The 17,669-nt window shown below is 37.1% G+C and overlaps 1 protein-coding gene across 1 annotated transcript; it reads left to right on the forward strand.

Moving 5' to 3' along the window:
* Positions 1-5,877: 5,877 nt before the first annotated feature.
* LOC111901412 (uncharacterized) lies at positions 5,878-7,757 on the forward strand. Its single transcript, XM_023897262.1, has 4 exons — positions 5,878-6,356; positions 6,450-6,795; positions 6,895-7,361; positions 7,514-7,757. Exons 1-4 carry the CDS (start codon positions 5,878-5,880, stop codon positions 7,755-7,757), a joined length of 1,536 nt encoding a protein of 511 aa, XP_023753030.1.
* Positions 7,758-17,669: the final 9,912 nt, after the last annotated feature.

The following is a 17,669-nucleotide window of genomic DNA, read 5'->3' on the forward strand; positions in this document are numbered from 1 at the left end:
GTGGCGTCAACTATGAAACAATTCCACATTCCCTAAAATAGTCAATGAACTCAATACTAAGATACTCACCACCCTGATCGGATCGAAACATCTTTATCTTCCTGTCCAACTAATTCTCTACTTTTTGTTTAAACTCTTTAAATTTCTCAAAGGTTTTTGACTTATGTTTGATTAAGTAGACATAGCCATATCTACTGTAATCATCAGTAAAAGTCACAAAGAAGCGGTTAGCATCCCTTGTGGTGGTTCTGAAGGGCCTACACACATCGGTGTGTATGAGATCCAACAAACCTTCACCCCTTTCACAAGTACTAGTGAAGGGTGACTTAGTTGTCTTTCTAAGTAAGTAAGATTCGCAAGTGTCATCCGACCTTAATTCGAATGATTCCAAAACTCCATCCTTTTGAAGTTGGCATATGTGCTTCTTGTTAATATGTCCAAGATGACAATGCCACAAGCATGCATTATCCAATTCATTGGAAGAATCAATGTACAACACATTATTTTCTAAGTTGTCTACAACCATCACAGTTTCATATACACCATTACAAGCTAATGCTTTAAAATAAAAAACACCATTATAATAAGCATTAATAGCACCAATTTTATTATCAAATGAAAAACTAAAACCTTGTTTGTACAAACCATGAAAGGAAATAATACTTCTCGCCATTTCAGACGAGTAGCAACAATTATTCAAATCTAACTCTAACCCACTACTAAGAAATAAAGAGTAAACTCCAATCTTGGTGACAAGTGAAACCTTCCTATTCCCCATGATCAAGTTTATCTTCCCGTGCTCCACATCCTTACTTCCTTTTAGGCCCTGCACATCAGAACAAATGTGAAATCCACAACCTGTATCAAGGACCCAAGAGTTAGAATGTGATGAGTTTTTAGATAGAATAGTATAACTACCTGCATGGGTGGGTTTAAACTTCCTATCCTTGACATCCTGCAAGTATTTGGGGCAGCTTCGCTTTCAGTGCCCTTTCTCATGACAGTAGAAACGCTCTGCTTCCTTAGGAATGGAAGAGGGAGCAACAGAACCAGCCTTGGTCCCACTTGAAGAGGATCCATCAAGAGACTTTCCCTTTCGGATCTTTAAGAGAGCCTTCCTCTTCTTCCCTTTCCCTTGTCCAATTGCCAGAACAGGGACAGTTGCGGTAGGAGTAGAAACAACATTTTTACCTTTGACACCACTTTCGGCAGTCCTCAAAAGCCCTTGAAGTTTGCTAAGTGTGACCTCCTCCTTGTTCATATAATAGGTCATGCGGAACTGATCATAACATGGATGTAAGGAGTGTAGAATGATATCTATAGGAAGCTCCTCAAGGAAGTTCACATTTAACTTTAGCAACCGGTCCACAAACCTTTGCATTTTCTGCAAGCGGCCCGTGATGGATTCACCATCCTTCATCTTAGTTGTTATCATGGAAGAGATGACTTCATACCTCTCTTGAAGAGCACTCTGATGGTATCTTTCCATCAGGTCTTGGTGCATCTCGAAAGGGTAGAAGTCCTCATAGGACTTTTGGAGTTCAGCTATCATGGTGGACAACATGATAAAAGACACCTTGGTGGCATCCTTCTCATGAGTCCTAAACTCAACGATCTCCTCAGGAGTAGCAAAAGCCTCATCAATTTTCTTAAGCTCCTTGTCTAGGACGTATTCCTTGTCCTCATAGCGAGTGAGCATCCTGGTGCTCCTAATCTAGTCATTGAAGTTGGACCAATCAAAGATGACTCTCACACACAAGTTCATGAGATAGAAGGAGCCAGTAGGGTTTGAGCTAGAAGCAGTGTTGGAAGACATCTAAAAAGAAAGAAAGACAAAGTTTAGATTAGATAAAGAGTCCTTAATATAACACCCTAAATGAAATATTAAAGCTAGGACCCAACACAATATTTTACAATTTGGAAGAGGGATATCGTAATCCAACTTGCAAAATATTTGAAGGTAGGTAAATGACGATTTACCAATTTCCACCATGAAAAACGAAATAGTTATTAAGTTTTAATTGGATTGAAATTCCTAGATCCTTTGAGATTCATTGAACAATTCAATGGGCTGTTTTAATCTCGATTATGCCCTTCAGGTTTGTGACTGGGATACCGAGGATCACAAACAATGTGTGAATAACCATGCAAATGTGCTTAGTACTCTAGATGTCATTTATCACCCAATCAATGTGTTGGTTAACCACACACACTCCATTGATCTTAGGATAAACATTGAGCCACCCTTTGCCACCCTTACTAGTCCAAGTTAATGTGCCGGTTAGCCACACACGCTCCATTAACGACTTGGCAAGGTGCAAAGTGCAATTTCATGGATTATCATCAATTTCACATTTTCCTAAAGTAACTAAGATTGAGAATTTTAATAAAACATTTAGTTACTTTATTATTATCATTATACTTTTAATGAGAATTATAGTCCTATCCTACCCGTTCAGCTAACAACCCTCCACCAGTCAAGGAAGTGGTGGGTGAGAGTGGACATCCATTAAACCACAATTTTAAAGGCAACAACCTTATACCCCTTCTAGACCGGCTTCGTGAATGAGGCCTACTAACGGTAAGACAGACTTGATCTTATATATATATATATATATATATATATATATATATATATATATATATATATATATATATATATATAACGCCTGTGTTTCTAGGCTTGTCATTAATGTTGATATAATAGTCTAGGTTAACCTTTGTAACCTGTTTTGAAATAATAGAAGTGTATTATTTGAGTATTATGTGTTTTGTGCTTAACTGTGTTACTTAAATAAATTAAGGATGAGAATAAGCGTCAAAATGAAATGTGAGATAAAGTTGATATCTATGGACAATGTTGTAGTATTTGAAACGAGGTTTCCGATTATATAAAGATTGCTGAAATCCGAGTTATAACGAAGAAGTTATGACATGTCGAAGTTTCGTGACAGAACCGACACAACACTGAATGACATAAAATGTGAAATTAAGATAGAGCGATATTTAGCCCTAGTAATCTAAACAAAAGTCGTAGAATTTGTTAAATCGCGAACGTTCATGAAAAGAATGCCCAAATCTGACTTCGTATGAGGAAGTTATGATTTTTCCGAAGTTTCGACTTAGAACTATGCAGCCTGAATCCTCGATTTGAGATCGAGTGATTTTTAGCAGAAACAATCTAAACGAGAATCGAAGATCTCGTTAATAGTAGTGAAACGATAAAAATATAGGTGAAAACGGATGTCAGATAAAGAAGTTATGAATTTATAACGGAGTTTTCCTGTCTCGACCTATTAAAAATAATATAAAAGTAATATATTTATAATATATTAAAAATAAAGTCAAAATTAGTCAACGGAGTCTAAACGAGAGTTGTAGATCGTATTCTCACCTACGCGTCAATATAAAGAACGTCGAAAACGGAGTTCGTATGCGAAAGTTATGAATTTCTGAAATTCGGGCGCGAAACCCCAAAGCTGTCAGCCACCACGACGTGGAAGGAGCTCTGGAGTCTGTCAGACCCACTTGCAATGACGCATGCAGTGACGACCCAACCACCACGACGTGGTAAACCGTACCACAACGTGGCAAAGGCAAAATTTGCCCTATAAATAGATTTGAAGGGCCAACCGAGTTTGGTTGCTCAAATTCTCTCCTCTCACTCATATTACCTCGATTTACGTGCAAAGAAGTACCCCCGAAGCCCTGGTATCATCCCGAGACCCGAAGCAAGTCCCGAAGCTCGAAGATCCTGTGAAGAAAAGAGTGTCCGAGCCGAAGCTCTGCCCGTAAGAAGCCTGGTGAGTGAAGTGAACCCAGTTTGACCGAAGAATACTACTCTTAGAGCTGTAGTGCTGTCCGATCATCTTCTGATCAAGTGAGTGTGTAGTTACCTTCTTCTAACGCATAATTATGAAGTATTTTATACAAAATACGTGTTATGTGTATATTTTGTTGCTATATGTGTGAATGTATATTCACTTTCTTCTATCTCATAGATATGATTTATTCTTTATAAAATACGTGTTATGTGTATGTGTCTCATCTGTTGTTTGAAATATGTATTGAATGAGAATGCTATACAAGTTTTAAACTATGTATATAAATATATATTTTTATCTACTAATATGTTGGGTAAAACATGGGTAGATAGTTGATGTGTGATAAACAGATGAGAGGCCTCAATGTTGTTGTTGATCTAGTTATTCAGCGGAGTATGGATAACGACCACAGACTCCTTCTAGACGGTCATGTGGAACGCTAGCATGTTCATAACCGGTAGGTTTTGTGAACGATGTGTTCACCAGTGTACTCTATCCCCTTCATGGTTGCCTTTAGGATATCTATTGTTGAGGAAACCCCTTAGCAATAATGTCTGTACCAATGAAAATCCTAGATTAGGTCCCTTAAGATGGATGTTGCTTTAGGGACGTAAAGTGAGGATAACGGGAATGGGTAATCGGGTTATTGTTGGTTGGTGAAATTAAATATAATTATTTATTGTGGGTTAAAAACCCTATATGCTCACCAGGCTCCCAAGCCTGACCCACTAAATTTTATTGTGTTATAGGTAGTCGCGCGAGAGCATAAGTTGGATGACTTATCAAGATCTTTTGATATTAGACCAGTTGTTATATGTAACTGTTGTATGATCTATCTTTTGTTGTTTATGCTTTTGGTCTTTTTATCGGAACATGGCATCCCAAACATTGTTATATAATGAAAATGCATCTCTTGATGAAATGATTTGATAAACTTTATTTTATCATATTTTTTTTGGGAACAAATTCCGCAACTCTTTTAAATCAAAAGGATTTACTCTGAAATTATTTTAAAAAGCATAAATGAAGCCGGTCTTTTCTGGCTGAGATTTTGGGGATGTCACAATATATATATATATATATATATATATATATATATATATATATATATATATATATATATAACTAAACTTATAATACTATAAATTATAAGGGTTGAATTTTAAACTTTTAAAATTTTTAGGGTTTAGAATTAAAGTATCTTAAGCGACATTACAAATTCCAAAACTTGAGGGCATGTTTTAAAACTATTCAAAACTTTTCATTTCCATAACTTATGAGTTTTAATGACTTTTAAAGAAAAGACTTTTGGTTTTCCATAACTTGAGGACAAGTTATGGAATCCAATAAAAGGCATTTAGATCAACAATTAAACTAACAAGAAGTGTCAAATAATATCTATGATCTAGACAAACTCATAGGGCTAATGGCATAAAAACCCTCATATTTGCACAAAATTGATGGATTTGCCCAAAGTTCAAATTTAGGTCCGTATTTGACTCAAACTTGCATTTAATTTGTCGTTTTTGCCAAGTAGCCGGTTCCCCTTCAATCAACCGGTTACCACTTGCTTAGGTGGAAGGCTCATTAACGTCGTTTGGCAAAAAAAACTCCAATTCCATTACATACGTTAAACTGTCACATCTCATCTCCCTCTATAACCCGATCACTCTTCATCTTTTCCCATTTCATCGACTGTATACACAGAGAGAAAAAAGGGTTTTCTTGGAGACGATTAGGGTAAAAGTTTCTTCGAAAGGTAAGGTTTTTACAGGTTGACTGAAATTACGTTTACAGTCAACATTTGTTGAAATGTGTTCCTAAAGTTAGTGTGTTGATGCAGGAGGGTGTAATGTCTTCATCAGACGAAGGGTACGCTGACCCCTTTGCTGGCATACATGAGCCATTTGCTGGCTTGAGTGAAATGGATTTTGAATTCCACGACATTTACATGGACCACGAACCAGTGGAAGAGTTTGTGTCCTCACTCGATAAATGTAAGGATATCTTCCTAAATGTTCTATTAAGTGATGAAAACCTATGAAATTCTAGTATGGCAGATGAAGTCAGAGCACAAGTGTACCATGCTACTGATTGGCAGAGTGATGAAGATGAACAGGAGGTATTGAAAAACAACTATAGAATTCATGACCCAACCATCAAGTGGGACAAGATGGTACCAAAGCTTGGTGACATCTTTGAATCCCATGCCCAACTGAAGTTTTGTGTCACCAATTATGCAGTGTCACATGGCTATAGAATATACTTTGAAAAATGTGATAGTAAAAGAATTGTAGCTAGATGTGGCAATAGGAAGGAAGAGAATAAATGCCCTTTCAGAATTTATGCTGCATGGATGTACAAAGAAAGATGTTTTCAGATCAAAGCTATGAATGGTGACCATAAATGTTGTAGGCAGTTTAAGTTTGGGTCCATTGTGTCCCTTGAATGGATTGGAAGACATTATGTGACTAAAATTGCAAATAAGCCAAAGATGAAACTTCAGGAAATGATTGATGACATCAGACAAAGGTATAGGTGTGTGGTATCTATGGGAAAGGTTAGAAGGGCAAGGAAATAGGCCAAAAATTTAATAGAAGGTAAACTCACTGAGCATTATGCAAGGATATGGGATTATGCCCATGAATTGTTAAGGTCAAACCCGGGGTCAACATGTCAAATTGGTGTAACAACGAATCCAGATGGAAAGAATTATTTTCACTGGTTTTACATTTGTTTCAAAGCACTAAGTGATCGTTGGAAAAAAGGGTGTAGGAAAGCAATTGGGCTTGATGGGTGCTTTCTGAAGGGGCAAGTGAAGGGTGAACTACTAATAGCCATTGGCAGAGATGCCAACAACCAGGTTTATCCAATTGCTTGGGCTGTTGTTGATGTGGAAAATAAGTCCAACTGGACATGGTTTCTTGAACTACTCAGTGGTGATCTAGACCTTATTGATGGAAGGGGCTTGGTAGTTATATCAAATCAACATAAAGTAAGTTTCTTTGTAACATATTAATCCTTTTAAAACTGCTTATAAACACTTACATGTATGCTGGTTTTTGTATAGGGTTTGTTACAATCTGTTAAATATATATTGCCACATGTGGAGCACAGGCAATGTACCCGACACATATATGAAAATTTTAGAAAAGCTTACACTGGGGTGGAGTTGAAGAAGCTGTTCTGGGCTGCAGGTATGAGCTGTGTTAAAGGTGATTTCAAGAGACATATGGACACAATTAAAAAGCTCAATCCTGGTGCATATGAGCATCTCATGTCCAAAGAACCCCAAACATGGTGTAGAGCTTACATGAGTACAGGGTATGCATGTGAGGCAGTGGAGAATGGTATATCAGAGTGCTTCAACTCCATCATTGTGGATTCTAGGAAAAAGCCATTGATCACAATGCTTGAAGAAATAAGGATATACATCATGGACAGGTTTGCTCACATGATTAAGGAAAGCACTAAATGGAATACCTATATATGTCCCGAAGTGTTAAAGAAGATGAAGCTTTTTGGGAAGAACATGAGGTAACACTTTAACATGTAACTTTTGTTTTAAATTTATTAGGTAAAATTTTAACATGTAACTTTTCTTTTAATTTCATTAGGTAGACCTTTAACATGTAACTTTTCTTTTAATTTCATTAGGTAAAACTTTAACATGTAACTTGTGGATGTAGGTTTTGGTTAGTAATTCATAGTCAACAACATGTGTTTGAGGCAAGGAGAGGATGTGATAGCTACATGGTGGATTTAGATGGAAGGCATTATACCTGCAGGTTATGGGATCTGGCAGGGATCCCATGTGTTCATGCCATTGCAACCATCATCTATATCCAGCAAACACCTGATGAGTACATTGATCACATGTTTTCTAAGGAACAATATCTTAAGTGTTATGATGTGCACAAAAGTACCCACTAATTTTAATATTTATAACCTAACAAACTTAACTATCTATGCACTTATAGGCAGTGTACCTAGTCAGATTACAGTATAGCTTGGGTAAGTCGGGTGTCGATCACAGGGAACGGTGTTCTAATTAATTTACTTACTATTAAATTAACCTAATTTATTAACAAATTTAATAAAGGGTTTTATCTGATTTTACAAGATCAGATGAACTTAAATCCAATTCAATAAGTAAAAACACACACTCTTGTTTAGATTGAATCCACTTCTCCCTTATGGCTAGCTAACAATTACGGATTACTAAGTTGGTTTTTAATTATATTAGTAATTTAGTTCTATCTTACCAATATTTAACTAATTCATGTCAAACCATGTATGTTCACACATAATTAAACACAGATTTAATTATAGTTGTAAATACGCTATATAAGATTTGTTGTGTAAACACAATTATGATCACAATTCTCGTTCTCTAGCACAGCTAAACTTTATTTATTCTAATTATTAACTAAAATTGGTCAATCCTAGCTCTAACAATTCAATGTTCACTAAATTATTAGGTAAACAGGTTCATGCAGTTTAATGGTCACTAAGCTACACAGAACATGTAATTAAACAATTAGATAAACAAATATTAACATGCTAGGTCATACAAATCAAACACAAGCAAATTTTCACCAACTAAGCTTAATCCATAATCATATAACTATTCATAAGTTTAAAGCTTCATCTAGCTAAACAAGAGTAGCTAGATTCAGCTGCTCATCATAGTAATTAAACTAACACAGCTAAAACTAATGAAAGACATGTTCTAAAAATAAACCTTTACTTCTTTTGGTGTTGAAAACCCTCTTCCAGAACCCTTCTTTCGTTCTTATTCGTCTTCTGGAACTCTTTTTCTTCTGCCAAAAGTCTTTCTTTTCGTAATAATCAAAAGAACTTATATAATACTTAAAAACTCGCGCCACGTCGTGGCCAGGTTTCGCCACGTCGTGGGCTTCAAGAAATTCGTATTCTTCAAGGAAATCCTCCGCGTCGCGATGCTTATCTTCTGGAACACCCGTGCCACGTCGTGGGCTTCATCGCCACGTCGTGAATTTAGCTCTTATCGTGAATTTATTATTTTCTTGTCTCCCAAGCCTCCCATGTTCCCCATTTTGTCACCTTTGGTCCCTTTCTTCGAAAATCCTTTGTATTGACTGAAAATAACAATTTAAACTCATAAGTATCATTATTCTAAACATATTATCAATTTATTAATAAAAATGTACTTAAATACTGCCTAAAAATAAGTGTAAATATGGCAATATCATGTTACTTTGCTAACATTAGTCCAGTGAATGGTTCAAATCTATGGCCTCAAACTGAATTCATAAAGACCTTGCCACCAGTGTCAAGGAGAATGCCTGGTAGGCCAAAGGTCAATAGAAGGAGACATGTAAATGAAATGATGGAAGAGGACACACCCCAAGAACTGTAAGGTGTGGTAAATGCTTTAAGTATGGCCATAACCAAAAGGGATGTAAGAATGCAACCAGGGAACCTGTCCCTATGCCACCAAAGAAGAAAGGAAGGCCAAGGAAGGAACAATGTGAACCCAGTCAAGCATCATGTGATAGGTCTGAGAGGCAGGAACCTGTCCCTATGCCACCAAAGAAGAAAGGAAGGCCAAGGAAGGAACAATTTGAACCCAATCAAGCATCATGTGATAGGTCTGAGAGGCAGGAAGCAGTTCCTATGCTACCAAAGAATAAAGGAAGGCTAAGGAAAAAGGTCCAATCTTACCCAAATCAAGCATCATGTTCTAAATTTGTTAAAAGCAAAAGGAAGCTGGGGATAAAAAGAGGTGGTGACATTGTTGAAGATAGAGTTCTACTTGATGAGCATGATGGTTTAGATGGTCATGTTGAAGGTAGGGATGTGAGCAACAAATGAAAGATTTGTTTGACAAAGAAGATATTGGTGATGACAGTTTGGTTTATATGATGTGCACTTTTGAAGCTTCTCTTAGCCAATCAAAGTATAATTATCAGAAAGGTGATGGATTCCACGATGCAATGGATGCTATTATTCAAAGTATTCATCATGCTAATGATGAAAAAGGTGTTGAGGATGTTGACCTGACCTAACAAAAACACTTGATGAGGTTGAAGATGCAATGGATGCTATTCTTAAAGGTACTGATGACAAAAGTCAATCTGAGAATGAGGGTAATCCTGAACCTGAATTCACTGAAGGAAATGGAAGTGATGTTCTCCCAGAGATGGTGATGCTAGATCTAGAAAGTGTAGCAGACCTACTTGGGGCAGGATATAGCATGGTTGAAATAGAGAGCATGAGAGGGGTTCAAGTTGAATTGGATGATATGCCACCAGTTGAGATGGTTAGTTTGACTTCATCATTTTATAATTGCTAACATTAGTAACAAACATGTTTATATCTTTTATTAATAAGTATTTTTCAAATTTTTATTAACAGGATGTCAATGAAGTTGAGGATATTCCATATGTTGATGGTGAGATGGAAGGAAATGAGGGTGAGGGTGATGCTGATGATGCTGGTGAAGTAGCAGGTGAGGATGAGGGTGAGGTGATGGTCATGGTCCTGGTGAGGGTGATGGTGCTGGTGAAGTGATGGAGAGGGTGATGGTGCTGGTGAGGATGATGGAGATGGTGATGGTGATATTAAGGATGAAGGTGATGGTGCTGGTGAGGATGATGCAGCAGATTTGGAGGGAAATGATGTTGATGATGAAGGGAATGTACCACCTAGAAGGACAAGAAAGCCCTCAGAAAGGATCATCTTGCAAAAGCTGAAGAAAACTTGTTTTGACAAAGATGGAAGAGGTTCCACATCTCGCTATCCAGTAGATTTAGAGTAGTTACCTAGGTATATGGGGGCAAAAGTGGGGATGGTATCATTGGGCAATTGTATAGGTAGCCCTTTTTGGTTATTTTTTGATATACACCCACTACTTGCAGCATACATCCATTTGTTTATGGTTTGCCTTTTTTGGATATTTTTTAGGCTTTTGGGGTACATGTTTTGGTATACAAAATGGATGGCTGCTACATGCTAGTAAAACATATGTAATGGATGCTTTATATTAAGGTTTATAATGGATGACCCCTATTATGGTAACCATGATGTTTTTATTTTATTTTCTAGTAAATGTTAAGCATTAACAATGTACTTTCATTAGTGCAATTCCTTTTATGCAAGTTAGTGCAATTCCATTCATGCAAAGTTTACTTTCATTGTGAATGTAACTAATGTACTTTCATTATACTTCCATTCATTAGCCCTTCCTTTTATGCAATGTACTTCCATTTATGAAACATATACATGAGATAGCAATTAACTACCATTAATACCCTTAATACATTACAAACATGTAACATTCATCCATTCAAAAAAAAACATTACAAAGATGTAACAATTCTTCATTTCATTAGTGCAATTCCTTTTATGCAAGTTAGTGCAATTCCATTCATGCAAAGTTTACTTTCATTGTGAATGTAACTAATGTACTTCCATTCATTAGCTTTCCTTTTATGCAATGTACTTCCATTCATGCAACATATACATGAGATAGCAATTAACTACCATTAATGACATTACCATTAATACCCTTAATACATTACAAACATGTAACATTCAGCCGTTCAAAAAAAAAACATCAAGATGTAACAATTCTTCATTACCCTTAATATATTACTAATACAGGAAAAACCAACAAAACTACATCTTAATAACCACTATTGCTAGCATCAACTATATAACCACTAATAACCCTATGATCAATTCTAACAATGGCTTGATCTCCTCTGTATGACACATCTCCATATTTTGATCTAGTTCTTCATCTGCCCATTTGAAAAAACCACAGTTACCTCCTTCCACCTACAACAAAAAAAAATTAGGGTTCTATTACATACGTTCCTCTTTGGGAAGTTAGAGCAGCCCTAAAATTTTAGGGAGAAATTAGTACAAAAATAAATAAATTTTTACCTGATAATTAGGGCAACCCCAAAATTTTCTTTCTAGGTTATCAGGTGTTCGTGAGATTGATTCACCACAAATATCACCACAGTCGCATCTTATTACCTTCTTGTTCCTCATTCTTGTACCATCGTTGAAGCTTGATCTTGAAGATGAAGTTGCCATTTTTCCGTTGTAGCTTTGTGACTAACGGTGGGGGTCGAAGGGATCAATTGCACACGAGGATGTCTGTAAATGGGGTTTTAAATGATAAATGCCACGTATCTTCCACCTAAGCAAGTGGTAACCGGTTGATTAAAGGGAAACCGACTACTTGGCAAAAACAACAAATTAAAAGCAAGTTTGAGGCAAATACGGACCTAAATTTGAACTTTGGGCAAATCCCTCAATTTTGTGCAAATATGAGGGTTTTTATGCCATTAGCCCAAACTCATAAGCAAAGATAATTTACATCAACAATTTTCAAGAAATTAGTTAATCATATAAACTAATACAAATCTTGAAACTTTGACAATTATCTTCTAATTAGACAAGCATGATCATTACCTTATGAAAAAACAGATTTGATGGTTCAAAAAACAGTTTGGGGTAATGATCCTAATCCAATTTCCGGCCAAAAGTCGAAAATCTGCCCAATGGAGCACCAACTCGGCGAGTACATGAACTGGACTCGTCGAGTTGGTCATTTTACAAGGGGACTCGGCGAGTTCACTGGGCAAAAGGCAGAAACTCGATTTTTTTTTCACTTTGTAAATCAATAAAACATCAAGTATAATAGAAAACAAACTTGTCTCTGATACCAATGAAGGGTTTTGAGCATCCTAACAACCTTAAGGTGCACATACAGCCCTAAATGCTTTGGATCTATGTTTTCTCTAATTATACATGCAATTTGATTTTCATAAGCATTTCCCTATCTAGCATACAAACATGTGTACTTGTATAACAAAAATCTAGTTAGAAGACATACCTTTTCTTGTAGCTTGATTCATTGGACCTCTAAGAGCCTAGCACCCCAAATGTGATGCCTCAAATGCATCACACAACACCACCAACAATGGAGGACTTGAGAGAGGATACTTGCAACCAAAAATCGGTTATGGCTCTTCCAAGAACACTACGGTGCCTATTTTAGGAGCCATAGGGTCTCTTATATAGTGTGACAAAACTAGGGTTACACCATGTAAACCCTAATGTGCATGACCTTCCATATTCCTTATGCTCCATGGGTTTAAACCTCCATGGATCATCCATGGGTTGTCACATGGGTTTAGTTAAACATAAGGAATCATGGATCATTGGCCCACTCCATAAGAATGAATGATTTACCAAATCAACCCCTTATATTTAATTAGTCTCTTTTGATCACAAAATTAATTCCAAATTAATTCTTGATCAATACTAATTAAATAATATGATTTCATATTAATATATTAGAACTTATAATATATTAATAAATCATGTATATCCTCTTTTCGAAAGTCCATCCTTACAAATTGTTCCGGTGCCATGCAACCCAAATGGACCATGTTATTCTCGGGTCAAGTACATATCAATTATTTTTATGGGCTTAGATGCTAAATCCAACAGTATGCTGCAAAGGTTAAATAATTCTCGAATGATTGATTTGGCCATATTGCGGAACTCTCGTTCAAGTCTAACCGTTGTAGGGTTGGGTCTTTTATTCGAAAGATTATTTAAGTTTTGTTGCATGCAATTGTATTCATCAAGTAGTTAGCTGATATTAGTAGGGTTCTTTAGTAGCTGATGATAAAGAGAGGTGGGAATCCTGGGAGAGCCAAAGATGTGCCTTAGAGGAATTGGTGCGTTTTTTAGCGGTGTGTATTTGTTGGGAGTGGGTATATGTAATTAGATCGGATGGCAGTGGACATAAGTAGTTACTTAGAGGACCCGAAATGATTATTGAGGAAGGTACAAATAAGTGTAGAAGGTAGTATTGGGCATGTACTATTGAAAGCACATGATCCGTACTTGAATCGAGGAAAATTTCGAGGATTCTAAGGAGCTTATTGAGGGTAGACTGTATGGTTTGGTACCATGATTCCATGCATTATGTTTCCGTTATATTCGGTTTATCAGTATAGGTTGTTCAGGCTGAGGATGAGCCTGGTGATTTTTTGGGCCTTAGTGGCCATGTCAGTTTGGGTTAATGGTGCATACCTAGAGGGCCTTTCTTGAGGTAGTGCCAGTTAAGTCGTGAGAATCTAGAAGGAAGCGATTGTTATGATCAGGTCGAGGATTGCAGCTGGAGGCTGAGTGATTGGCGGATGGATTGGGATGTCACTATCTATGATTTTTCATACAACAACCTATCTCATTCTCTGGTCGTGTGTGATCATGTTTTCGTTTGATTTTGTGTTGGTTGTAGCCTATTTTGTGAAAGGAATTGTGCATTATTGAAGGGTGTGACTCATGGGGTGTTTGGTTAGTGTTAAGAGAGATGTTTATTGTGTAACTTGTCAAAAATTATACAGAAAAAATTTCATTTTTAATTCAACCAAAAACACCAATTATCCTTTTTCCAATCATTAATATGTATTTCAGAATAAAGACAGCTATTAGAGTACAATCCTAAAACCATCTAGTTGTGGAAACATGGGTGGATGAGCTGCGGTCAAGTCGGACCCTTCCCTTTCAAACCGGAAGTACCTGAAACCATAACCATAAAACTGTAAGCACAAAGCTTAGTGAGTTCTCCAAAATACCACATACCATACATACCATTAAGCCTATCCTCACATTGGGTCCAACCCAACATAATGGGCCTAGCCCTCATATAATGGACCCAACCTCACATACCATGCAAGAGTCAAAGAGACAGTTATCATCCTATATAACATAGATTGGGCCTAGCCCTTCCTGATCCATGGGCCCAACCCAACATATAAATGGGCCTAGCCCAACATACCATGCAAGAGTCACAAAGACAACTAGCATAACAGATCCTAGCGGACAGGCATTGGTGCCTTCGACCCACGGGTATAGTGAGGAGACTCATCTTACAGTCAGATGAAATAACTGCTACCACACACTGCTTCAAATACCAACCCTACCGATCACCTTTACAATAAATAATGACCAAAACTTAGACAACATGTCAACATACCCAAAATACCCTTAGGTCAACTTAGTCAAAACCTTGGTCAAGTCAAAAGTAAAAAAAAAGTTAAAAGGTTAAAAGTCATTTGAGTTGACTCAGCTGAGTACACCAAAGTACTCATCTTGTACGCTTGGTGTACTCAAGATCCACAATCAGGCCTCTCAAGATCCATTAAGTAGTTTCGACCAAAGGCAGATCTAGTCCTGAAATAACATCTTAAGTCATAAAGTTTCCAACTTAATGAATTTGCATGGCTGGGATATGCTCAATACTAAAAACCCTAACTTCTTAACTCATTAAGGCATCCTAGAACATGCATGGAGGAGTGCTAAGGACCAAGATTACATTTTTATGGTTCCTAATAGCTTTATAATGGATAAAGTTTCCAACTTTATCCATTAGAAAGGTCCAAACAACCAAGATCTAGTATTTAAGTCTCAAAGGGACCAAAAGAGCATCTTTTTCAACTTATTCCATTAAGTCCAAGTCTCAAACCTTTATATCTGAATCTATCTGATGTTTAGATGGATAAAGTTTCTAACTTTATCCATAACAAGGTCGTAAACTTTTAAAATCTAAACTTTATGCACTAAAGCGACCAAAAGCTCATAACACCCAAGACTAGCAAGATCTATCAAATGCATCATCAAGATTCAGACTTAATACTTCTAGAAGAAAGAACAAAGTGAAAAAATTCTGGATCTACAAGATCCAATGCAACCAAAACTTCTCCATAGAGCTCTTTCTTCACGAAGATGCACCAAGAACACTCCAAAGCACTTAAAAACACCTTCTTTTTCTCACAAGACTCAAACTAGGGTTAGGGTTTCAAAGGAGGGTGTTGGATAGGTGTAGGCTGAGGATGGAATGAGTTTGGGGAAGTTAAAGAGCTTAAATAGGGTTCAAACCACATAAATAAGGTTTAGGCACTAATCACGTATGCCCAACGTACTCAGGAATACCCTAGTATGCCCAACGTACTTCCATGTACGCCCAACGTACTCGACTTAACCCAAAACCTTCCTAACTTCAAACGGTCATAACTTCTTCATTTCAACACCGATTTCGACGATCTTTATATCCACAGAAAGGCATTGAGGAGCTCTACAACCCCATCTAATTAGTTTTAACTTAAAAACATCTAACTCAAATCATTAATTCATAAATGAAGTCTGAAACACTACTTTTCCCATTATACCCTTGGGCTCCAAAGCACAAACCGACCTCTTGGATCACGTAATCCACATTACCCACTTCCAAATGGGTCTAAACATCTCTTTACCCAAATCCTAAAGCCTTATGATACTTGATCTTCGGGTCACAACCCCAAATCATGAAATGACTCAAAACATGGTGTTACATATTAGGTTCATTCAAGTCGGTGGGTTGATGGTTGTGTATCTTTAGACCCATGTGGTGCTGGTCGTGAGTCTTTAGGTCAATGATATAATGTCATAAAAATCGGTGTAGTACCATAAGCCAGTTGTTTTATTGGTTAGAAGGTGCCACAATGTATCGTGAACCATCAATTGTATGATTCATATGGGTAGGACCCAATAGTCATTTGATTGAGAATTTTAGGTCTTGGACCGTTTGTCTTATTGGCATGTTTGGGTGTTAGTGCATTGATTGGGAGTTAGGTGACTCAGTGACCAGCTGGTTTGGATCATGGAGATAATAAAAGTTTTTTGGGAGTATAAATGGTGCATCGAAGTCTCTTGTTGAATGTTTGCTTTATGAACCCTGTTTTCTTGTAGGCCATCAATTAGGAGCTTAGTTACGAACATCGGGTATTAGTTTTGAAATATCAAGTCATGGAGTTCGTTGTAAATGTCTCGAGTGTATTTTCAGGTGGATGTACACCCGAGCTGATGAAGGATTTCAATGCAACATGAGAATTTTTGGATTGACCATCCTTATGCTCGTGGGATCAATGGGTTGGTGATGTCTTGTCAGAAAATCAAGTACATATTTAAGGTTATTGGGCACAATCTCTGGATTGGGATTGGGTGAAATTCATGATCGGTATATTTTGAGTATTTCTTGTACATGATTGAGTGGTGTCCCTAGTCAGGGGCTAGGGGCGGATACGATGAATGAATGATCTATAGTATTAGGGAATAGTTTTGGGGTTTAAACTGATGGGTTCCAGTTTTCGTAAAGTTTCCTACTTTGAGTGGTTTTCGTTGTGATTTGAGGTCTTCCAGTTGGGTAGAGTAAGGTAGTTGTTTCAGTTCTTAGCCAGAGCAGTTCGGTTTCTTTCATTGGCTGAGGGCAAAGTGTTAAGGTTCATTCTTTCGGAGGGATAAGTGATTTCTGCTAAGATGGGGTTTGGATAGTGGGGTTGGAATGCGGTTGTCGGTGTGGGATGAATCTTCTATCCGAGGCTCACTTCTGAAGATTATGCCAAAGATTTTTGATGCGCAAAGACCACAATGAAGAACTCTTTCCAATTTGACACAAAGAGGGAGATTGTTAAGCCTAACTTATGGGTTGTGTCAAATGTTTTGTTTCAGATTTATGTTTAGATTCGGACTCTAAATGGGCCTGTCCATGTTCGGAATTGATGTATGGGTTAGTCTATAAATAACGTGCATGTATCTTCTAGGGTTAACAACTTTTGAAGCAACTTCAGAATAGTTCGGCTTCCGCCTCCAAGAAGTATTCTATTGATGTGATTAATAATCATTCGATACCTTTTTGATCATTGTCGTTTCTTGTCTTTAATTCATCTCATATTGATCTTTTATGGTTTCTAGCTTGAATATTGTTCCGAATTGGATAATATGGTGTTAGTTTCG

Source organism: Lactuca sativa, chromosome 8, assembly GCF_002870075.4.
Source record: "Lactuca sativa cultivar Salinas chromosome 8, Lsat_Salinas_v11, whole genome shotgun sequence".
In the NCBI taxonomy this organism is placed as follows: Eukaryota; Viridiplantae; Streptophyta; class Magnoliopsida; order Asterales; family Asteraceae; genus Lactuca; species Lactuca sativa.

Coding starts and splice junctions, on each gene's coding strand:
- LOC111901412 (XM_023897262.1), top strand. CDS start 5,878: ATGGCAGATGAAGTCAGAGCACAAGTGTACCATGCTACTGATTGGCAG. Junction 6,357..6,449: donor ATTGATGACATCAGACAAAG/GTATAGGTGTGT, acceptor GCATTATGCAAG/GATATGGGATTATGCCCATG. Junction 6,796..6,894: donor TTATTGATGGAAGGGGCTTG/GTAGTTATATCA, acceptor GTTTTTGTATAG/GGTTTGTTACAATCTGTTAA.